The sequence below is a fragment of the Protopterus annectens genome, chromosome 8.part1, assembly GCF_019279795.1.
Source record: "Protopterus annectens isolate FY-2018-M chromosome 8.part1, PAN1.0, whole genome shotgun sequence".
Lineage (NCBI taxonomy): Eukaryota > Metazoa > Chordata > Ceratodontiformes > Protopteridae > Protopterus > Protopterus annectens.
In genome coordinates this window covers 356,341,599-356,366,782 of record NC_056742.1, presented here as the reverse complement: position 1 = coordinate 356,366,782, position 25,184 = coordinate 356,341,599, and the positions used below count along the sequence as shown (strand labels likewise).

At 43.7% G+C, this 25,184-nt stretch overlaps 1 protein-coding gene across 1 annotated transcript in view; it reads left to right on the top strand.

The window, feature by feature from the left end:
- WDR59 (WD repeat domain 59) overlaps window positions 1-25,184 on the top strand; it is a 1,485,413-nt gene that overhangs the window by 310,297 nt on the left and 1,149,932 nt on the right. The window contains exon 7 of the mRNA XM_044081604.1: window positions 54-131. Coding sequence (XP_043937539.1) covers window positions 54-131 — 78 coding nt within the window. The remainder of the gene's footprint in view (window positions 1-53; window positions 132-25,184) is intronic.

Here is a 25,184-nt window from a genome sequence, read left to right as displayed (position 1 = left end):
GTTCTTACCTAGTTCTTAGTGCACTCATAATGTTTTACTAATTTTCTTTGAAGTTCTGGGATTACCGTCAGCCTAGGAAGTACCTGAATATACTCTCCTGCCAAGTTCCGGTATGGAAGGCCAGATACACGGTAAGTGTATCAGAAGGTGTTTTATAGAGCAACAAGGCATTATTACATTAAGACTGGATGTTTTTAAATTATAATTTAGACTTTTTGTACTTGGTTGCAGTGCTCATAGTCCAGAAATGTGCCCGTCTTTTGCACTGTATTTATATGGCATCCTGCTAATAGCTTTTGAATGCTTTATGTAATGTTTATATTTAAGCCTGCCAACAGGTTTTGAATATTTTATATAGTATTTATATGTTATCCTGTTAATGGGTTTTGAAAGTTTTTTATTCAGTACTTATATACTAGCCTGTTAAGGTTTTTGATGTTTTTTACACAGTACAGTAAACTCTCAGTTAACCAGAATTCAAGCAACCAGCAAAGAAATATCGAATAGTCAGGCCTATTTTTAATAGTGACTCTCAACCAACCAGAAACTACAGTTATCTGGCATCTGCCAGTCCCCATGGGTGGCGGTTAACTGAGAGTTAACTGTATGTATGTTTGCCTGTGAATAGGCTCATGTCAAGTGGTACAGCAGTGTTAGTTACATTTGACTGTGAAGTGTTTCTGAGCTGCATAGACAGTTGTATTCACACAGAGGCCTGTCACTCTGTGTGTGTGCACTAGTAACAGCATAACCTGACTGAATGAAATCAGCACCATTTGTCTGATGTGCTAAGAACTAGAAGGATCCAAGCCTATAAATTAGGCAGACCCTGAACAGATTTGCTGTGTGAGCAAAACGAGATGCAGTTTCCTTCGATTTAAACAGCATCTTTCATGACACCCAGATACCTCACTTTATTAGTGAAAAGACATTGTTGTAGACTGCAAGACTCTGCTTTACACCACAATGTTTTTTGGTTTGTTTCCTTGTTTTCCTTAGAATTTTAAAATGTGTCTTAAAAATGTCTGTTTAACTTATGGTATCAGATGTCCATTGGTCAACAGTGTGACTTTGGAGAATCATTGCAAAAAATAGTATGTTTAATTTAAATCATGGCCAGTCTTACTCTGTGGGATGATTAGATATCAGTACATCTGCTGTGCCCAGGAGATAAAAGTGATCCTATCAGGTCAGAAGAAGGATTCAGCCTACTCTCAGACTTTCATCTACTTTGAAAAATTCGATCTACCTTTAAAATGTCGAGGTGCACATCTGTGATGGTCAGACGTGCGAAAGGCTGTTTTCAACAATTTGCATTAGTGAACTGAAAAGTACTGAACTCATAAAAGTGTGAATGCCAGTGTGCATGTTTTCAAAAGTTTGCATTAGCGAACTGAAAAATACTGAACTCATAAAAGAGCGAATGTCCGTGTACATTCGCTCTTTTGTGAGTTCAGCATTTTGAGTGGGGATTGGGACATGTACTCCTTCCCTCACTGTAGTGCGATCTAGGAATTAGTATATATAGTTAGCAATGGGTGTGCTCCTCCAAGGGCTTGCCTCCCTGTATAACAGTCATAGGAGACATCCGGAAGTGCAGGTGTTTCGAACAAAGTTGACATTCTCGGAGTGTTGACATTCTTTTGTGCAGCAGGTGCACTATTTTGAGGATTCGACAATGAAGTTTCCGACGTTTTGAGTAAGTGAAGTAAAGAGTCGCACAGGTATATTGGGACATTTTAGAGGTAAACCAAAAAATTCACCTGTATCTTGAAGTTCTTTTTCAAGAACCAGATGTTGCATATTATTTTGATGTTGCCTACTATGCCCTCTGCCTTCCTGGTCTCTTTCAGAGCTGGATTGAGTATCACATCCCAGCAGCTGTTGATTTGACAGCCATAAGCCAGACAAGAATGAGAACTTTCCTGAGTCTTTCATAGGGCAGGTGGTTAGTTCAGCAGGTTGATAAAAGATGGAATGTAATACTTCCCAGCCTTTGTTTCCACAGTCATTTTCATGGCTTCCTTTTCTTCTGGAAGGTTGATAGTGAGTTTCCCCAGAAGTGGCATATTTTTTTTTCCTTTAAAGGGAGCCCTTAACTTCACTGTAGCTTCAAACTTGAATTTGCTGTGATTCATTTGTGTCCTGTGTTATTCCTTACAGAATCCAGTTGACTTCTTTCTGTCATGCTGGTTGGTCTTGCACAACTGATGTTCTTCATGTTTCACTGTTGCAGATAGCACATTTGTGTTATCCCTGCCAGGGTAACCCTCGTCCGGCCCGGATGCCAGAGACTTGGCATTTCTGCGTCGGTTGCTGTCACTTGAGGACTGACATCAGGTCATCAGGAGTATAAAGTAAGGCAGCCAATGCCATTACATCAATCTTTGTTGCCATGGAGCCTGAAGCAGAAGCAGTTCGCATGAGTGCCGGTCGGCCGCTACCTGAGTTTTCGTTTACCAAATTGAAGTTGAAGTCTTCTAAAGCTAAGTACCCTGTTGAGGATCCTTTTTTCTTGCACTAACTGATGTCAGAAAAAGTTAATTGTCTCGCCTGTGGAAAGCAAATACCACACCGAGAATTTCACTCTTACTACATCACTTTTTTAGGCCCAGGCCACGACATCCCCGGTTGTCACTTCTGTGCTTTGTTAAATGCTATAACTATCTGTTGTCACTTCTGTGCTTTGTTAAATGCTATAACTATCTGTTGTCACTTCTGTGCTTTGTTAAATGCTATAACTATCTGTTGTTGGGCCCTTATTGTAGCCAGATATTTTCGTTTTCAGTCCTCGAATTCTGATATGGCTTTTGTAAGCCATCTGACAGCAGATCTTCCAAAAGAACGTAAAGATAGACAGACACAGACCGCACAGGTCCAAGCCTACCGACGACGCTTCCGTTAAGCTAGTAGTCAGTCCACCGGTACTCATTGAGGTGCTTTCGCAGCCCCTGATGCCCGCTTCTGTTGATTCGCAGGCCACTACCGAGACCCTTTTGGAGTCCGGTATGCCGCAAAACTCTTCGTTGACTAAGGATCCTGCGGTTGTCTCTACATTGGATGGGTCTGGAGCCGCTGAGCAGGCACCAGCCTCCAAGGAAGTCCTTCGTACTACCAAATCGCGACACAAACTGACATCTTCTTTCGTGACTACTATTCTTTCAAAAATGACCGAGTTTCTTAGGCCCAGGGTTCGAACCACACCCAAAAAAATGACGATCCACTCTCAGGTGCCTGTTTCCTTGCCCAAAGTCTCAAATGCTTAAAATGGCAGAAGACCTTATTCTGATCAAGGGAAGCCAAGCTACCCCATCCAAAAGGAAAAGGGATTTGTCCCCTATAGTTTTGTCTGAACAAGAGTCAGATGACTCTGATGCATCCGAGTATGAAGAAATGCAACCCCTTTCCACTTATGACGATTCTGATGCAGAGGACTCCATTCCTTCAGCCTCTCCCCCAGAGGATTTTTCCTTTGGGGAAATCCTGCATACTTTAAGGGAGCATTTCCAATGGGAGAGTCGGGACTACCCTCAGTCTAAAAAGAGACTCAGGGAATTTCTAGATCACAGCCCCTTGGCCATCCCCCCAGTCCTGGATGTTGTAGAGGATGTTTTCCTCTAATCCAGCTTGACTCCTGACACCCTACCTCCTGCTCCCAGAAAACCAGACCGGTACTATAGAATCCCCTGACTCACATAAATATCTTTTTAAAACTCCAGTAGCTGACTCTGAGGTCATTTCTCAAGGGCCAAAAGGGATTAAAGCAACCTCAGCTAAGAATCCCACCCCTCAGACAGGGATTCCCAACCTTTGGACAGATGGGGCAAGAAAAAGTATACACCTCAGCTACTCTTGCTATCAGGGTACTAAATTGTCATTTCCATATGCTGAAATTTCAGCAACATACTTTGTAACTCCTTAAACAAAAAATGTCTTCCTTTCCTTCTTGGGCAGATTCTAAAGAATTACAAGACTTAATGCATTCTGCAAGTCAGGTAACCAAGCACACTTTTCACTCTTGTTTTGACAACCCTAGAAGCTTTTTGACACCCTAGAAGCTTCTTGCAGGGCAGCAGTAACTGGATCTGTCATTAGCAGACATGCATGGCTTAAGGATCAACCCCTGCCAGACCATGTTAAATCCAAATTGTTGGATGCCCCCTTGCACAAAGATAATTTATTTGGCACTAAGGCAGAAGAGGTCTTAAAAAAAGATGGAAGAAAAAGCAAAATCTATGCAAACAATTAAGGATTTCTTACAGGTCCAGCCCCTAGCTTCAGCAGGCATTGTCCTTCCAAGCACTAGTCCTTTCCTGCTCCGAGTAAACTGGTCCAGCCTAGGCTCTGTGGAAACAGACCCCCAGACAGCAGCCCCAGGTAATGCAAAGATCTAAGCAGTGGACTATCTCCACTTCAAAACCAGGGAGTTCTAAGCCACCCCCTTATGGTAAGAACTCACAATGATTCACCTCCACCCTCCTGCCCACCTTCACTTACCCATAGGAGGAAAACTGTCCTTTCACTCAAGCACCTGAGCCGCCATTACCAAGGACCAATGGGTTCTGAACATTGCGTCTCAGGGATAGAAATTTTCCTTCCACACACCCTCCCAACCCCAACAGGGTTCCCAGATCTGCCACCAAATCAGTGGGCAGAGGCTAAAAAACAAATTCTTTCCCTGCTCTCTATGATGGCAGTAGAGCACGTTCCTGCAGAACAGGTAGGCCAACGCTTCTACTCCAGACTTTTTCTGGTGCCCAGAAAAGAGGGCACCTGGTACCCCCATCCTCGATCTATCCATTCTAAACACCTTCCTGATGATCCCAAAATTCAAAATGCTCACCCTCCAGCAGCTACTACCCATGCTTTCCAAGGACTGGCCTACCTCCACATTCCTATCAGGGAATCATGCAGGAAATATCTCCGCTTCAGGGCAAGATCTCCACAATTTCAGTTTTCTGTGCTTCCCTTGGCTTTATCTACTGCTCCCAGAGTTTTCACAAAATGTCTGGCCCTGGCCATTGCCTTTTGCAAACAAACAAATATTCAAATTTACCCTAACTTAGACAACTGCCTTATTCAGGCAGACAGCCAGGAAAAACTGCTCAAGCACCTGGCCTTTGTAAAGACTCTGCTAACCTCCCTGGGGTACACAATCAACAAAAAGAAATCCAAACAGGTGCTCACCCAAAAGCTTATTTTCCTGGGAGCAAGTCTGGGCACAGCATCCCAGATGGCATACCTTACACCAGAGAAACAACTTTTCCTGACAGCCTACTTCTCTCAACTAGCCACCAGGCCCCAGCTATCTGCAAGGAAGATCCTGCATGCTCTGGGGTTCATGGCATCTTGCAGTCTACTCATTCCATATGCCAGACTGCATAGGAGGAAACTTCAGTGGTACCTAAAGAGCCTTTGGTGTCAACACTCTCAAAACCTGGAAACTCTTCTACCTATAATTCCTTGTCTCAGAAAAGATTTTCTTTGGTGGGCAACAGCATGCTCCCACAACAAGGGACTGTCCCCCCCCCCCCCCCATCAGACTTCACTTGGGTTGCACACCTGGATGGCAGATGCATACAGGGCCCACAGCAAATCCCACTGCACATCAATCAAAAAGAGATGATGGCTGTGCAGTATGCCTTGATAGCTTTCAAACTCTTTCTCACTCCAGGGGTTCTCCTGATCAAAACAGTCGACACTACTGTGATGTGGTACATCAACAAGCAGGGAGAGACTCGCTCCTACCCTCTATACAGGCTGGCCATGATCCTTTGGCTCACAGACTCTTCCATGCATCTACACCTATTAGCACTACCTACCAGGCTCTCTCAACTCTCTGGCAGACCAGTTAAGCAGAAGTCTTCTGGACCCACATGAGTGGTAACTCAACAGAAGTATCTTCACCCTAATAATGCAGAAATGGGCGAAGGTCGACCTCTTTGCCTACCACACCAACCATCATCTCAGCAAATTCTGCACCAGAGAGCATCACTGCATGGCTTGGAAAGTGGATGACCGGTTCTTCCCCTGGGTCAGTCTATCGGTCTATGTCTTTCCTCCCCTACATCTCATCCCCAGGGTACTGCTCAAAATAATGGAGGAAAAACCAAGGACCATTCTCATGGCTCCAGACTTGCCCTGACAACACTGGTACCTCTTGCTGCACAGCCTGTCCCCACTGCCTCCTTGGCATCTTCCTCAGATTCCAATCCTCCTGACCCAGAGGGAAGGGGAATTCATGCATCTCCAATTGCAGACACTCAATTTGGCAGCTTGGCTTATTCCCTAATCCCTAACCAATCTGCCATCATCAGTAAACAGGGTCTGGATGTTATCCGGGAGACCATGCACCCTAGCACCAGAAAGTTTTATGCAGATAAATGGAAAACGTTCTGCACCTGGATCCAGACTAAGGGAGCCAATATGGCACAGTCCTCCATCCCTCTCATCCTGGATTACTTAGCTGACCTACTACGCAGTGGCCTCTCTTTCTCCTCAATAAAATTTCATGCCTCTGATATTTCTGCTCATTTTCCTACTGAGCAGCCCCTTTTCTCACACACTTGATCAAACAGTTCCTCATATGGGCTAGCAAATTGAGGCCCCCCAGAAGGGCACCAACACCAGCTTGGGACCTTAAATTTGTCTTGGAAAAGCTCACCCTGCCCCCTTTTGAACCAGCTTCTTCTGCAGAGCTAAAATTTCTCTCCTGGAAGACAGCATTCCTTCTGGCCATCACTTCAGCCAGAAAAGTCTCTGAGCTGCAAGCACTCATGGCTGTGGAACCCTTCATCATCTTCCATGCAGACAGGGTATCCCTCAGAACTAACCCATCCTTCATGCCCAAGGTGGTGTCCAGTGTGGCTCTCAACCAAGCCATTCATTTGCCCACCTTTCCTAATCCCCAGAACAAGGGAGGAAGGATTCTTCACTCTCTAGATGTGCACAGACAGCTCAGATTCTGTCTGGACAGGACTAAATCCTTCAGAAAGTCTGATTAATTACTGGTTAGCTTTGCTACAGGGGAAGAAGGCAAAGCCATCTCCAAGCAAACTATTTCCAAGTGGATAGCACACTGCATCCATTTCTGCTACAAACAACATGGAAAGCCTTCCCGCAAGGGGGGTCAGGACACACTCCACCAAAGCAGCCTCCACCTCTGCAGCTTTCCTCAGATTAGTCCCCACCAGGGACATCCTGGAGGCTGCCACCTGGATATCTGTTCACACTTTTACTAAGCATTACCACCTGCCTCTCTTCTCCAAATTCTGGGCAGGGTTTGCCTCTGCAGTCTTGCAGGGCATCCTAGCTAGCCCCTAGATGTTCTTCGTGTTTCACTGTTGCAGTCATCACACTTGGGTTATCTGCCTACAGGTAGCCCTCAGTCGGCCCGAATATCAGAGTCTTGGGATTTCTGCATCGGATGCTTTCGCCTCTTCCATGAGGTCAGGTCATCAGGGGTATAAAACATGTAGATCAGTCTTTCTTGCTGAGAAGGAGCCTGAAGCAGAAGCAGTTCGCAAGTGCTGGTTGGCTGCTACCTGAAACTTTCGTTTTTCGAGTTTCAGACCTGAAGTCTTTTAAAGGTAAGTACCCCATTGGGAATTATTTTTCTTGCTTTAACTGATGTCAGAAAAGATTAACAATTATCTTGCCTGTGGAAAGCAAATACCTCACAGAGATTTTCATTCTTACTGCTTCACCTGTTTACAGACCATGACGTCCCTAGCTGTCGGTTTTGTGCCTTGTTTAACACCCGAACCATTTGTCTGGCTATTTTTTGTAGCTAAATTCTTTCACTCTCGTTCTCTGTATTCTGAAATGGCTTTTGTAAGCCATCAGACTACCGATCTTTCGAAAAAGCACAAAGACCGAGACAGACCGCATAGGTCAAAAACTGCCGACTAAACTTCCGTTAAGCTTGTTGCCATTCTGCCGGTACTCAGTGAGGTGCCTTTGCAGCCCCTGATGCCTGCTTCTACAGATTTGCAGGCCTCTGCTGAGACCAATTCAGAGTCCGGTATGCCGCAAGATGGTTCTTCGACTATGGAACTTGCGGATGTCTCTATCTTGGATGGGTCCGGAGCAGCTGTGCAGGCACCAGCTTCTGAGTGTGTATTCCGACCTACCGATATTCATATTAAACCAACAATTTAATTTCCTACTAAAACTACTGAGTTTCTCAGGGCCAGAGTTTGCACTACGCCTAGAAAACTGATGGCCAACGTGCATGCTCATCCTCCGATGCCACAACAACAAATGCATAAAATGGCTGAAGACCTTATTACTCTAATTAGGGGAAGCCAGCCTTCCCCTGCCAAAAGACAAAGAATTGAATTTCCTCCTGATTCTACAGACCAGGAGTCTGATGACTCTGACCCTTCTGATTGCTAGGCCATACCTTTATCTGCCTATGACAAAGCCGCGGGGGTGCAGCGGTAGCGTTGTTGCCTTACAGCAAGAGGTTCTCCCACTTGATTCTCGGCTGCAGTGCAGGGAGTGCCTTCTGTGTGGAGTCTGCATGTCCTCCCCATGGTTGGATGGCAATCGAAAGACATGCGTAAGCGGGCGTGCCTTCGTTGAGGGTTGGACGTTGAGCTGGCACCGCGGCGTTCGTGAAAATCTACTGCCAATCATTAGCGGACCGGAGTTCCACTGTGGCGACCCCTAACTGGGAAAAGCCGAAAGACAAACAACAACCTTTATCTGCCTATGAGGATTCAGATGCAGAGGAATCCATTCCCTCTGCCTCCCCTCCAGAGGATTTCTCTTTTGGTGAAACCTTGCATACCTTGAGAGCATTTCCGCCGGGAATGCCAGGACTATCCTCAGTCCAAAAAGAAACTCAGGGAATTTTTAGATTTGCCTAGCACCAGCCTGTAGCTATACCCCTTGTCCTGGATATTGTAGACGATGTCTTCTTGGAGTCCAGTCTTACTCCTGACTCCTTACGACCAGCTCCTAGAAAACCTGACCAGTACTACAGAGTACCTGATTCTCATAAATTTCTCTTTAAGAATCCTACTGCGGATCCAGAGACCATTTCCCAGTGACCTAAAGGCATTAAGTCTACTACAGCCAAAAAACATAACCCCTTCAGACAGGGATTCTAGAGCTTTAGACAGATGAGGTAAGAGGGTATATACCTCTGCAACTTTTACCATCAGGACTTTGAATTGCCAGTTTCACATGTTGAAGTACCAACAACATATTATGGAACTAATTAAACAACAAATGGTGTTGCTTCCAGATTGTGCAAAAAATAAAGATTTACAAGAGTTAATGCATTCTGCAAACCAGGTTAGTAAACATACTTTGCAATGTGGGTTTGATGCCTTAGAAGCATCTTGCAGGGCTGCTGTCACTGGGTCTGTACTGAGAAGACATGCTTGGCTAAAAGAACAAGTCTTGCCTGACCATGTCAAAGCAAAATTACTAGATGCGCCATTAAATCAGGAGTGTTTTTTTTTTTTAGCACAAAAGCAGTTGTTGTTCTTACAAAGATGGAAGAAAAAGCTAAATCTATGCAAACAGTCAAAGATTTCTTACAGGTGCAGCCACCTAGATTCAGTAGGCATTAACCTTCACAAAAACTGGTCCTTTCTAGTCCCTCTCAGGCCTTCTCAGTCCAAACCCAGGGGAAACAGACCACCAAGACTACAATATCAGGGTATGCAGAGATCTAAACAATGGAGTATTTCCACCTCAAAACCAGGGAGTAGTAAGCCACCCCCTTATGGAAAAAGTTCACAATGACTTTCCAATTATCCTTCCCAACCATACCCAAGTACTTGCACCCCTAGGATAAAAACTCACCCTTCATGCAAAAAACTGGATGTCCATTACTCAGGACAGATGGGTTCTAAACATTATATCCCAGGGATACAGATTCTACTTCAACTCACTGCCAACACCAAGCGGGTTGCCAGACCTTCCTCCATACCAGTGGATAGAGGCTCCAAAGCAAGTACTTCCCATTCTCCATATCAGGGCTATTCAACCTGTTCCATTAGAACAAAGGGGACAGGGTTTCTACTCCAGACTGTTCCTGGTGCCCAGAAAACAGAGCTCTTGGCACCCTATCCTGGATCTATCAATTCTCAACACCTTTCTGGTGGTCACAAAATTCAAAATACTTGCATTGCAACAGCTTCTTCCTATGCTAGCCAAGGATGCCTGGTTAGTCACCCTAGACTTAAAAGAAGTTATCTGCACATCCCCATAAGGGAGTCTTGCAGGAAACATCTGTTTCTGGGTAGGCTCTATGCACTATCAGTTCTCTGCACTTCCCTTTGGCTTATCTACTGCGCCCAGAGTTTTCACAAAATACCTGGCTCCAGCCATTGCATACTGCAGGCAGAGAAATATTCAACACTAGCCATACTTGGATGATTGCCTGATTCAGGCAGACGGTCAGGAATTGCTACTTCGGCACCTGGAATTTGTAAAAAGACTTTTACACCATCAGTGGAAAGAAATTACAACTGGTGCCCAGCCAACAAATTGTATTCCTGGGCGCAAGCTTGAACACAATTTCCCAGATGGCATTCCTCACTCCAGAAAAGCAGGTCCATCTACTATTTCAAACTAATGGCCAACAAAACCCAGCTATCTGCAAGGAAAATACTGTAAGCCCTAGGGTTCATGGCCTCATGCATTCTAATTTCATATGCAAGACTGCATATGAGGAAACTTCAGTGGTACGTAAAAAGTCCCTGGTGTCAACATTCTCAGGACCTGGAAATGGTGATTCCTATCATACCTTGTCTAAGGGCAGAGTTCCTTTGATGGGCAGAAGCATGCAACCACAATAAGGGACTTCCTTTCACTCAACCCCTCGCCGCCCAAACCCTGACAACAGATGCATCAGACGATACATGGTGGGGCTCACATGGCAGGCAAATGGAGCCCAGAACAATTTCCCCTGCATATCAGTCAAAAAGAGATGCTAGCTGTACAGAATGTTCTGACAGTCTTCAAATATCTTATCCTTCCAGGACAGCTCCTGATAGACAGACAGCACCACAGTTATGTGGTACATAAACAAGCAGGGCGGGACTCGTTCTTACCCACTCTGCAGGTTAGCCATGGCTCTGTGGAACATAGCCTTGAGCATCCAAGTGCATCTACAAGCTCATTTCCTGCCAGGCAAGCAAAATTCACTGGCAGATGACTTGAGCAGAAATCTACTGGACCCTCATGAGTGGAAACTGGAACCCAACTCATTCAAACTTCTAACCCAGAGGTGGAGAACTCTGGAGGTGGACCTTTTTGCCTCCCCCAAAACCACCAATTGAACAAATGTTGCACCAGGAACCCTCACAGCAGAGCCTGGAAGGTGGACGCCCTATCCTTTGCATGGGAAAACCTCTCAATTTATGCCTTTCCTCCTCTGCCCCTCCTCTCAAAAGTACTACTCAAGATCAAACAGGACAGACCAAAGGCAATCCTTATTGCACCAGACTGGCCATGCCAGCACTGGTACCCACTCTTACGCAGTCTGACAGCAGTGCCACCCTGGCACCTACATCAAACACTTTCCCTGCTGTCTCAGCAGGAGGGACAGATTTTGCATCCACAGCTGCAAACCCTAAACCTTGCAGCCTGGCTTATCCCATGAATATACCACCAGCATCCCTCAGCATACAGGTGCTGGACGTCATCCTTGAGGCCAGAAGGCCTAGTACTAGGAAATCCTATGCTGAAAAGTGGAAAAGATATGGTTCTTGGAGTCCGTCTCAAGGAAAGGACACAGCTTTGCCCAACTTACTTCAAATCCTTGATTACCTAGCAGAGCTGCTCTACAGAGGACTATCCTTCCCATCCATTAAGATTCATGCCTCTGCCATCTCAGCTCATTATAATACTGAGCCTCTTCCCTTTTCTCACCGTCTCATCAATCAGTTCCTGAGAAGAGCTAACAATTTAAGGCCCCCTAGGAGAGCTCCCACCTCGGCCTGGTACCTTAACTTTGTACTGGAAAAGCTCACACTTCCCCCTTTTGAATCTGCTGCTTCAGCAAGAGTTAAAATTCCTCTCTTGGAAAACAGCCCTACTTTTAGGTATTATTTCAGTATTATTTCAGCAAGAAGAGTGTCTGGGTTACAGGCACTAATGGCAGTGGAGCCCTTCATTATTTTCCATGCTGACAGGGTTTCCCTCAGGACTAACCCTTCCTTTATGCCCAAGGTAGTATCCAGTGTGGCGCTAATCCAATCCATCCATTTGCCAACCTTTTTCCCTAATCCTCAGAATAGAGGAGAAAGGATCCTGCACTTCTTGGATGTGCACAGACAGCTCGGGTTCTACCTTGACAGAACTAAGCCTTTCAGAAAAATCTGACCAGCGATTAGTCAACTTTGCTACAGGGGCAGAGGGCAAGGCCATTTTGAAGCAAACCATTTCCAAATGGATAGCACACTGCATCCATTTCTGCTGCAAGCACCATGGAAAACCTACCCCTCTGGGGATCAGAAGTCATTCCACTTGAGCTACTTCAACCTCTACAGCATTTCTTAGGGTGTCCCCACCAGGGGCATCCTGGAAGCTACAAACCTGTAGTTCTGTACACACCTTCACCAAGCATTACCACTTACCTATTTTTTTCTAAATCCAGAGCTGGATTTGCTACAGCAGTCTTACAAGGCCTGCTAGACAGCCCCAACACTTCTTGACTGCCACCACCCTTCCTCAGCTTTGGCAATCAACCCAAGTGTGATGACTGCAACAGTGAAACATGAAGAGCATAGTACAGTTGTGTACACTTACCATAAATGTAGATGTTCGAGTGTATTCACTGTTGCAGTCCTGGTTTCCCTCCCTCCAGCCCCCTTGCTTTCTCTATCCTTTTTTCCTGTCGTCTTTATGGCCATCTGTTATGGAAGGGGTATTTACTTTTTACTGGAGGTGTTCCACACCATGTAATAGCTTCCTATTTTGGGGGCTTCTGACATCTAGGGCAAGAAAACTGATGTAATGACATCGGTTGCATGTTTTATACCCCTAACGACCTGACATCATGGAAGAGGCGACAGCATCCGATGCAAAAATCCCAAGACTCTGGTATTCGGGCTGAATGAGGGCTACCTGCAGGCAGATAACCCTAGTGTGATGACTGCAACAGTGAATACACTCCAACATCGACATTTATTGTAAGTGTACACAACTGTACTTTTCCTTGACTGCCTCCACCCATTTCCTCAGCTGTGGGAATCTACCCAAATTTGATGACTGCAACAGTGAAACACGAAGAACATAGTACAGTTGTGTACACTTACCATAAATGTAGATGTTCGAGTGTATTCACTGTTGCAGTCCTGGTTTCCGCTCCCTCCATCCCCCTTTATTCTCTTTGTCCTTTTATTACCATTCTTCCCTGTTGTTCTTCTCTCCTTACAGGGGACATATTGGTATTTATTTTCCACTGGTGGGGTCCTTCCACCAGAACCTGGCCTCCTGTTTTGGGGGCTCCTGACAGGTTAGAGCAAGAGAAACTGATGTAATGGCGTCAGCTGCCTTACTTTATACTCCTAACGACCTGATGTCAGTCCTCAAGTGACAAGAACCGACAGTGAAATACTAAGTCTCTGTTATTCGGGCTGGCCTAGGGCTGCACTGGCAGGGATAGCCCAAATGTGATGACTGCAACAGTGAATACACTCGAACATCTACATTTATGGTAAGTGTACACAACTGTACTTTTTCCTTTATGGCACAGCCCCACTACTACCTTGTTTGAATGCAAGAATAGTTGACAGCTATTTTTTAATGCAATTTGGTCAGCAAAACAGCTAATTGACAGTTATACGAGAATGCTACAATATGGAGGTTGGGGAATATGCCCTTTCTATGTATTGTGGAGTCCTGGAGTTGGAATATATAATTTGCTGGGGGGGGCACAGGAGTTAGTTGCATGCCCCAAGGATGCGTCTCAGAGCACACACTCTTGCTTTTCGACTTTGATTTAAGGTACATAGTCCTACCACAGCCCATTAGTACAGGTAGCTTTATGTATTTTTTTTATATAAAAATAGTAATTTACATGGCACTGTGAGGATTGTTTAATATGATATTCCACCTCTAACTACAAACTGTTCTGAGCACGCTTCACACTTTTTAATTGTTAGAACTTTGAAGTGAGTTTGTTCAGCACAAGACAAGGTGCATTTGAACACAGCCTATTTGTGAATGATACAGTCCCCTTATTTCTGTATTCTCAGGTTTCTCATTTTAACACATATTTGTTCTACACTTCACCATCTTATCTTCTAACTAAAATTTGAGTTTGCTTGCACTGTTGGATAGTATATGTGCCCTATTTTTACTACCCTCTCTGTCATAATCGATAACTCTAAGAGCTGTCTTACTGCAAAACATGTAATAGTGACTTCCTCCTTTTCTATTAACCTGGAACACACTGTCTTTATTGATGTTCATTGTGTTTCACTGTTGCAGTCATTACACTTGGGTTATCCTGCAGGCAGGCTACCTGTAGTCGGCCTGAATTCCAAAGTCCTGGTCCGGCGTCGGTTGCTGTCACCTCTTCCCTGACGTCAGTGCGCCAGGGGTATAAAAGATGCAGCTAACACCATTTTCTTCAGTCTTTCTTGCCACGCGGTGCCCGAAGCAAAAGCAGTTCGCAAGTGCCGGTCGGCCGACTCCTGAGATTTTCAAATTGAGTTCCAGATCCGAAGTCTTCATTAAAGCTAAGTACCCCATTGGGGAAACATTTTTCTTGCTCCAGACCGATGTCAGAAAAAGTTAACAATTGTATTTCTTGTGGGAAGCAAATACCTCATAAGGATTTTCATTCTTATTGTATTCCTTGCCTAGGCCCTGACCATGACGTTGCTAGCTGTCGGGTTTGTGCTAGATTTAAACAACGCACTATTAAACGTCAGTACAATTTTGCCTTTCATTACTTTGGCCAAAGATTTAATTATATAATGCCGTCGGAACAGCCGACTGGAGTTTATAAAAAACGCAAGGAAAAGGAAAAGGACAGGCATCCAAGGTCCAAAACAGATGATGAGGCCTCCGCTAGGCCAGTCGCTGGTTCGCCGGTTCTCAGTGAGGTGCTTTCGCAGCCCCTGACGCCCGCTACCTCAGAGCCACAGGCCGCTTCCGACTCCCACGTGGAGCCGAATAGGCCTCTGGATACTCAAAGTATTGGACACTTGGAAACTATTCCCTCACATGGGTCCGGAGCCACTGAGCAGGCATCGGCTTCTGAGGGTGTTTTCAGACCTACACAGTTATATGTCAAGCAAACCTCAGCTTCAAAGGCAAAGACTAAAATAGCTCTAAAGACAAAGAAACAAGTAGAGCATTCTCCTGGACAGACTTTCATGCCTAAGAAACAGATGCTTAAAATGGCCGAAGACCTAATTACTTTGATCAGGGGTTCCCATCCCCCTCCTGATAAGAGGCAGAATGTGACTCTTCTGATCAGGTTTCCATTTCCTCTGACTCATCTTCTGAACAGGGATGCTCTGTTCCTCCCTATGAGGATTCTGATGCTGAAGAATATATTCCTTCAGCTTCTCCTCCTGAGGATTATTCTTTTGGGGAAACCGTGCATTCCATGAGGGAGCATTTTCACTGGGAGAGCCAAGATTACTCAGAATCTAAGAAAAGGCTCAGAGACTTTCTTTTACTACCTCAGCACAGACCTCTTGCTATTCCACCTGTTCTAGACATTGTAGATGATGTATTTTCAGAGTCCGGCCTGTCTCCTGACTCTTTACCCCCTGCACCTGTTAAGCCAGACAGATACTACAGGGTTCCAGACTCTCATAAATTTCTATATAAAAACCCTGCTGCTGACCCAGAAACTATCTCAGGGTCCCAAAGGGGTCGAGGCTTCCACTTCAGAAAACCCTGTCCCCTCTGATAGGGCTTCTAGGACACTGGACAGATGGGGGAAAAAGTTTACACTTCTGCTACCTTGGCTGTAAGGGCTTTAAATTGTCAGTTTCATATGCTTAAATATCAGCAATACTTAATGTCACTGCTAAAACAGAAAATGTTGACAAATTCTGAATGTTCTGATAACAAGGAAATGCAGGATTTATTGCATGCAGCTAAACAAGTGGGAAAGCATACTTTGCAGTGTGGTTTTGATTCACTGGAGGCCTCTTAGGGTTGCCACCTTTTCAAATGCCCAAAGTGGGACATTTTATTAAAAAATGTGAGATTCTGCAGGACAAAACATACTCCCGGCTAGTGCAAAGGACAGAACTTCACGTTTTTGCCAAAATAAAAGCTTATTTTTGTAGCATCTGAGTGCTTATGCTATTTCACATAATATTTATGTGTTTCATATACAAAATACCTGTTTTATGCAGCTATTAAAGAAAATTTAAGAAATATATTTTGTCATAAAATCTCAGGACATTTGCCATTTTTTAGTTTTTTTCGCAGGACACAACTGCCCAAAATGGGACTGTCCCTCGCAAAGAGGGACAGGTGGTAACCCTAAGGCCTCTTGCAGGGCCGCTGTCATGGGTTCTGTCATTAGAAGGCATGCTTGGTTAAAGGAACAGAATCTGCCTGATCATGTTAAAGCAAAATTATTGGATGCTCCATTACAGCATGATACTTTGTTTGGTGTTAAGGCAGAAGAGGTGTTGAAGAAAATGGAGGCTAAAGCAAAATCTATGCAGACAGTTAAGAATTTCCTACAGGTACAGCCACCCAGATTTAGCAGGAATTGGCCTTCTAAAAATTGGTCCTTTCCAGTGTCAGACAGGCCACAAAGAGGCAGATACAGATGCCCTAGAGGCAGATCCCAGCCCCAGGGTTCATACAGGCTTAAACAATGGGGTGCTTCTACCTCCAAAAGCGGAGAAGACAAATCACAGCCATACAGGAAACAGTCCAATGGCTTTCATCTGCCAATGCCAAACACTTATCTTTTGGCAGCACCCTTAGGGGGAAAACTAGCACTTTTTTCACAAAATTGGCACATGATCATCCAGGACAAATGGGTCTTGAATATAGTGTCTCAGGGCTACAGGTTCCACTTTCACACCCTTCCAAAGACAAAAGGTATGCCAGACCTGCCACACAATCAATGGGCAGAGGCACAAAAGCAAGTTTTATCCCTCATGGACATGAGGGCTATTCAGTGAGTACCACAGCAAGAGCAGGGACAAGGATTTTACTCAAGACTTTTCTTGGTACCCAGAAAGGACGAAGCCTGGAGACCAGTACTGGACATGTCTATTCTAAACACTTTTCTGGACGTTCCAAAATTCAAAATGTTGACTCTGCAGCAGCTTCTGCCCATGCTGGGCAAGAAGGCTTGACTTGTAACTTTGGACCTCAAAGAGGCATACTTGCATGTCCCAATCAGACAATCTTGCAGAAGATACCTCAGATTCATAGCTGGCTCAGTGCACTACCAATTATCTGCACCGACCTTTGGCTTATCTACTGTGCCCAGAGTCTTCACAAAATGCCTGGCACCAGTAATTGCATTTTGCAGACAAAGAGGAATACAAATATGTCCTTACTTGGACGACTGCCTTATTCAAGCAGAGAACAAGGAAATTCTACTGAAGCATCTGGCGTTTGTAAAAAGATTACTAATTTGCCTAGGGTACACCGCGAACAAAAAGAAATCAAAACTGGTACCCTCTCAAGAGATAATATTCCTGGGTGCAAGCTTAAATACAACTGCCCAGATGGCTTATCTCACACCAGAGAAACAAAGGCAACTGACTTCTTACTTTGAAATGATGGCAGCAAAGACCCAGTTATCTGCAAGAAAAAATCTGCAGACTTTGGGCTTCATGGCATTCTGCATTCTACTAATTCCATATGCAAGACTGCATATGAGGAAACTACAATGGTATCTAAAAAGTGTTTGCACTCAACATTGTCACAGCCTGGAAACAATTACCCTCATTCCCTGCCTGCAACAGGAGTTTCGATGGTGGGCACAGGCCTGTCACCACAAGGGACAGCCAATCACGTTACCCACAGCCAGGTAGACACTAACAGATGCATCAGATTATGCCTGGAGGGCCCACATGGCAGGAAAATGTATTCAGTGCACATGGCCCGCAAGCCAAATGCACCTTCATATCAATCAAAAAGAGATGCTGGCTGTACAAAATGCCCTGACAGCCTTCAAGGATCTACTTCATCCAGGACAACTGCTGATAAAGATGGAGAATACTACAGTCATGTGGTACATAAACAAGCAAGGAGGCACACATTCCTACCCCCTCTGCAGACAAGCCATGACTTTGTGGAACACAGCATTGACTTATCAAGCACACCTGCAAGCACAATTCCTGCCAGGAAAGACAAATACTCTGGCAGATGAACTAAGCAGAAACCTCATGGATCCTCACGAATGGAACCTAGATCCACAAATCTTCAACATGATAACAGGGAAATGGGGATGCCCAGACATAGATCTATTTGCCTCCCCTCAACTGCCAGCTACAGAGATTCTGCACAAGGATTTATCACAAACAAGCGTGGAAAGTGGACGCCCTATCATTCAGCTGGAAAACCCTTACAGTATATGCTTTTCCTCCACTGCCTCTCCTCCCCAAGGTACTCCTAAAGGTCAGACCAGAGAAGCCAAAAATTATACTGATTGCCCCAGACTGGCCACGCCAGCACTGGTACCCAGTCCTAAAGATGTTGTCTCAAGGCCCAGCCTGGACATTACCTCAAATCCCTCATTTGCTGACCCAACAAAACAATCGGATCCTGCACAGCCAACTCAGAACCCTAAATCTGGCTGCATGGCGGATAATGTAACCATTCAGAACACACCTCTCTCTAAAGCAGTTATGGATGTTATTTTGGAGGCCAGGAGGCCCAGCACCAGAAAATCTTATGCAGAAAAATGGAAGAGATTTTGTGCTTGGAACCAGGTACAAGGAATGGACACGCTCGTAACAAATATTCCTCAGATTTTACAATACCTAACTGAGATGCTGGACAAAGGCCTATCCTTCTCGTCAATTAAGATCCATGCCTCTGCCATTTCAGCTCATTACAATACAGACCCACCTATTTTTTCACATCCATTGCTAAGGCAGTATCTCAGAGGTGCCAAAAACATAAGACCTCCAAGGAGAGCTCCAATACCTGCATGGGACCTCAATTTTGTCTTGGAAAAGCTCACACTGCCTCCTTTTGAGCCAGCCAATACAGCTGAGATAAAATACTTATCATGGAAAACAGCTCTGCTCCTAGCACTAACTTCAGCAGGAAGAGTCTCAGATTTACAGGCACTAATGGCTGTGGAACCTTTTATTATTTTCCATCCGGACAGGGTTTCTCTAAGGACAAACCCAACATTTATGCCTAAGGTAGTGTCCAGTGTGGCTCTTAACCAAACCATTCATTTGTCTACCTTTTATCCAAACCCACAGAATAAGGGGGAGAGACTTCTGCATTCTTTGGACATGCACAGACAGCTACGCTTTTACTTGGACAAAACTAAAGCTTTCAGAAAGACTGAGCAACTCTTAGTGGCATATGCTGCAGGATCGCAAGGAAAAGCTATTACAAAGCAGACTATTTCAAAATGGATAGGTCACTGCATTCGTTTCTTCTATTCACAACATAGCAAATTAGTGCCTAAGGGCATTAGGCCACATCCAACCAGAGCAGCAGCCACTTCAGCAGTCTTCCCCAGAGGAGTACCAACCAAGGACATTTTGGAGGCTGCAACTTGGATTTACAAAGCACTACCACTTACCTCTTTACTCTAAATCCAGAGCAGGCTTTGCCACTGCAGTTCTGCAGGGCCTCATAGCCACTCCTAATTCTATTTAGGCCCAGCCACCCAACCTCAGCTTTGGGATTCAACCCAAGTGTAATGACTGCAACAGTGAAACACTATGAACATAGTACAGTTGCGTACCTACCATAAATGTAGATGTTCTAGTGTATTCACTGTTGCAGTCCAGGTTACCCTCCCACCATCCCCCTTTCATTGCTGGGACTTATCTGTACTTCTCCATTCTATACAACCTATGTGGTGTATTTGCTTGTAGATGAAGGTAATGTTTATGTTAGTGCATGCTTTTTTATGAGCAGAATTTTTAGCCTACCCTTTTGGGGGCACCTGACATCTGGGGCAAGAAAAACTGAAGGAAATGGCATCTGCTGCATCTTTTATAGCCCTGGCGCACTGACGTCAGGGAAGAGGCGACAGCAACCGACGCCGGACCAGGACTTTGGAATTCAGGCCGACTGCGGGTAGCCTGCCAGCAGGATAACCCAAGTGTAATGACTGCAACAGTGAATACACTCGAACATCTACATTTATGGTAGGAACACAACTGTACTTTTAGCCTTCTTGTGAGGAAACCTGCTGAAATCAGTTGAAGCTTCTTTTGGTATATGTATAAGCTTGTGACTTCTTGGTTTATTGTATTATATATGGATTGCTGATATTAATGTATATCTGCATTACAAAGAACATTTTTTATATAAACTTGCAAAAGGTTAGTGTGCTTATATTCTGATATAACTAGAAATCTTGGTAACATTAAAATGTGAGCACTGGTATACAGCTTTTGTACCTCTTTGTGGAGTCCTTGTAGGCATTGCATATTTGATTATAGAGGATGGACTGTTAGTAATTTCACTTATTTTCAAATTTTCTTGTTAATTTGTAGAACTTTGGCGAAGGTTTGAGAACTTTCACAGTCCTAGATGAATATTTTTTAATGTGTTACAACTCAGGCTGTTCTTTTTTTTTTCATTTTTGACAATGTATTATTGGTTAGGAGAGCACAGTCAATATGTCAGTAAAATTATGAAATTGTGCTCTGAAGTTGAATTGTGTTTACATTTCATGTACAGAATGCCCATGGGGGGAATCACTTCTTTGTGAGGAGCTTGAAACGCTTTTCCTGTTGTGTAATATCACATCTACAATCCTGAAATATGTGCTTGGTATCAGTATGTGTACATGAATGTGATTTTGTTAAGTTGAGGGATTAGTGGAGTAAAGAGAATGTTAATTGGGCAGAAGAATGGTTTTGGAAAGAATATTAGTAGTAAAGAAAATGCTGAAAGGGGTTAGGCATGTTGGGAAAAAGTATTGAGAAATGATGTACAGGTTGCATAAACTCCCTGTAAAGATGCACCGATAAGGATGGTATCCATCCACAGAATGTTGGAAATGTGGGGAGTATGTTGATTGGATGTATACGTGGTGGCCAATTTAGGGAGGTTGTACCACTGTGGATGGGGGGCAAATGAGGTCTGGAGAAAATTACCGGAGAAGAAAATGGGCGTACCTTCGTTGAAGCTTGTGCATCAGGGCTGGTAACTCGGCATGTAAAAATCAACTACCAATCATTAGCGGACCGGAGTTCCGCTGTGGTGACCCCTAACCAGGAAAAGCCAAAAGACTCAACATGACTTATGCCTTTTTGGTGTGCATAAAGAGAAGGGATGGACTAGAGATGAAAGACTAGAACTTCAACTGCTCACCAGTGAAGTGAAATGGATAATAGCTAGGACTTGCAGAGGTTAAGGTCTGGAAGTTTATACAAGAGGAGGAGCAAGGATTTGAATGGAAAAATTATGGGTGGGACATCTGCCGTGCTTGGCAAAGAGGAATAAGGGAAATGTTCAGTGGTAGGCAGACTGATGAAACAAAATGGCAAGTGTGAGTGATGAAACAGGTGAAATTATAGTTGTAGCGGATTAGGAATGGTAATACAAAGCACAGGTGTAGGGAGTACTAGAGATGAGATCCAATGTGCTCAAATGGAGGTAACCTTCAGAAGAATCTAGAATTGGGGAAAGGGAGTACCCTGAATTCTGCATATTGTACTTAATACAGCTCTAAATGTGTAAGAGGGGTAAACCTTTGGGGAAGAAATGATACAGCTCAAGTTATTGTGGAGGAGTACGGTTATGCACAAGAATAAGTAGAAATATAAAGAAATTTTGTACTATTGCAGTAAGATGTAAATGTCTGATGTTTGTGTTGTATACAATAGCAAATATGTTGTGCAATATGGTAGACATATGTATAAATATCACTATTGCAAAGCTCTCTTACATCGTTCAGTAAAAATGATAAAAGTATAAAAAATGTGCTTAGTTACCTGATAACATTGTCTAGTATGCCAAACCCAAAGGAGATGCAGGAATTCCAAATGCTACTGGTTTTGCAAGGCTGTTATAGTAGTTGTTTATTATGAAACTGAGATATTTATGGAAAGCGGATGTGTTTATGGCTAGTCTTGCATATATTCTTAATGTTCTGGACAATGTTCTCTTTGTTTAAGTCTAAGAGTTATTTCCATAACTTTGTCTTCTAAGAAGGGAATTTAGTAAGTTAATTAGGTCTCCATGTATACAGGAGAATAGACCCTCAGCTGGCTGAAGACCAACTATTTTCTGTATGTCTTTGCTTTGCCAGTTCCTGGAGTTACCACAAGTAGAATTTAGAAATTACTGTTTTATGCAGATTTGAAGTACAGTGGTCACTAGACTTTCTCTGCCATTATTTGACTAGTTTTTGGTCTGTATGAAGTTACTTACCTGTATAAAGTCTGGGTATTTGATTTATTAGTAGAGCAGTCACTGTTTGATTATTCACCATGTTTGGGTTGTTTAGATTAGTTGACAAGAGTATGAAATATCTCAACAGTTGAAAGGTCAGCCTTAAATTTGGCCTCTTCTACATTTGTGTTTGCTTCCCTTTTGCAATGAGAAAAGTACAATTCCAAAACAAGTGTTTTTGTAAACCTACTTGTCCTTGCACCAAAAGCTTCACATTTGGCAGTCACACTCCTCCTTTATTAATTGCATTTGATAACCTACTGTGGTTCAGGCTATGACACTCATCATTCCAGACAAGATTCAGAATCATTCGGTTAACGTGGTTGAATATTGCTCCTTAGTTTCTGGAGATTAAGTTGTTTATTAAGAATACATTGCAAAAGATAGTTGATTTCTATAATTGAGATGCAGGCTAATAAGCTGAGGTTTAGTTTTGAGCATCTAGTGAGGTTTCTTCTTTTTCTCAGCTGTTCTTGCCAGTTCACGGGTACAAACGTTTTCTTCACTAGAATTTATGTAGTCCAGCTATTTGAGTTTATTATGGGCAACTGTTGTATCAGAGAGAGAGGAAAGTCCATTGTAAATGAAAAGAGTTTTCTGAGCGTTGAGGGGAGCAGATTTGTCTTGATTCTTAATTGGAGATTATGCTGTATTGTGTATTGTAGGGCTAGTAAAGGTTTGAATGGTATAATAGAGATTTCCAAATATGGGAGCATATTATTCACATAGGTTGTAGCTTCCTGTCCTTGAGTGGTATCCCCCCAATATGAATGAGTTTTTACATATTGAATGAACCGGGCTTCCGTGACAGGGTAAACCGATACTGACATAATGAGTACCCTTGTCTGATTCATTTAACAGTCTGAATTGAGACTGAAAGGGTAACATTCACTAATAAAGGGTTGAAATTGGCTTATGCAAGAAAAAGACTATTATATTAGAAAATAAGGGCTGAACATTATTATTGCAAAAGTCACAAGACAGTAATGGGATGAGGGAGCTGGATATTAACTCCACATGTTCAGGGCTGGCCCATCGTAACTACACAGTTTTCACCATCCAGTGGATTGAATGGGCTAATAGGGCTTCCACACCAAACAAGGTACAGATAGCCATAGATTTCTCTTTTACTTTGGTAAGGAATGAATGTGGTTCTTACCCCTCACAATGGAACAGATGGAATGGGTGGTAGCAACAACAAAGATAATTTTTTTCTTGCATCTTTATTAAGCATGACATTTTCTAAAAAGTAACACATGCACTTACAGCAATAAAAAAGAAAATAAACCCTAATAAGATTTCCTGTATTTTTTTTGCAGTATGCATTTTAACAGTTTTCATTTGTTCCAACATTACATAAATTACTCAATTCCTGCTCTGTCATAAATGAGAGAGAGAAAGAGGATGAGAGGGAGAGGAGGAGGAGGAAGGGGATGGAGAGGGGGAGAAGGAGAATCACAAAGAGGGAATCAGAGAAATTCGGAATCAAAAGTAAGGAGAAAATAATCCCATCTTTGTGGCATAGAGGTGTAAAACCCTGACTGCAGTTCAGATGAGCAGACATTGATTATAGACTCGGTAAGCTGGAACAGTTGGGAAGGGGGTGGCAAAGATGAGCAAATTGCATCTGTGCACTCACCTAGGAAGGAGAGTTGTGTTGGCTCCTCCCTTATGGTGACCTAGTGCTCAGTGGGAGTGGTGCAGGCTGCTTCCCTGAAAACAGGTCCTGGTGCGTAGGGACATAAGTTAGTCCCCCCAACGCCAAAGCAGTAGCCATACCTCTCAAGTGTACCTCATTACGAGGAGTGTTCCTCATTTTGGGTCTTAAAAAGCCCATGTTCCTCAAAGTTCCACATTGAAAGAATCTGTCACACATTCAGAGTTAGGAATTTTTTTTAACTGAAATCTATGGCAAATAGTGCCGAATCATCTTAATTCATCAAAGGAACTTATGAGTATAAAGTAGCAGATTTTAACCATCCTGTGAGCTTCCTAGTAAAATTTGTTACTAAGCTGTTAATAGGTGTTCCACATTTTGCCCATTTGTTCTACATTATGAGAGGTAGTGTTCCTCATTTTGGTGATGGAAGGTTCAGAGCTATGGCAGTAGCTGTTGTGGAAGGGTATAGATTTTCCTTCTGCAGTGATGCAAAGTCCATATTGCTGCAAAGGGTGGGGTTAGGCTGTTTACAAAAAATGCTTGAATGGCTGTCAGTATGATGACTCTGTGATTGGCTCTTGCATCATGAAGAATGAACAGGTTGAGAGCAGCTCTCACCTCATAATGAAGGAATGGGCCAATAGGTCATGGGGAGCTGATGAGTGGCTGACAGGGGCAGTTAAAAAAAAAAAAAAAAGTAGGGCGAAAGTGATGCTTGGAATTCTGAGGGCACAGCACAAAGTACTGCCTCAGAAGTACCACAGCCTTTTAGTATGCACTAAGGCAGCTGCGATAAAGGCTGGAGGAAAAGGGTCAGGAGTCATGCCTAAGACTGATATAGTGGCAGGTGAAACGGATTTAAATGGAACCACACTGGCTGACTTTATATCAAAAAAGTTGGATGGCGTGTCATCTATGTGCTGTCAATTTTGTCTGAGAATGAACAAGATATGCATTGAAA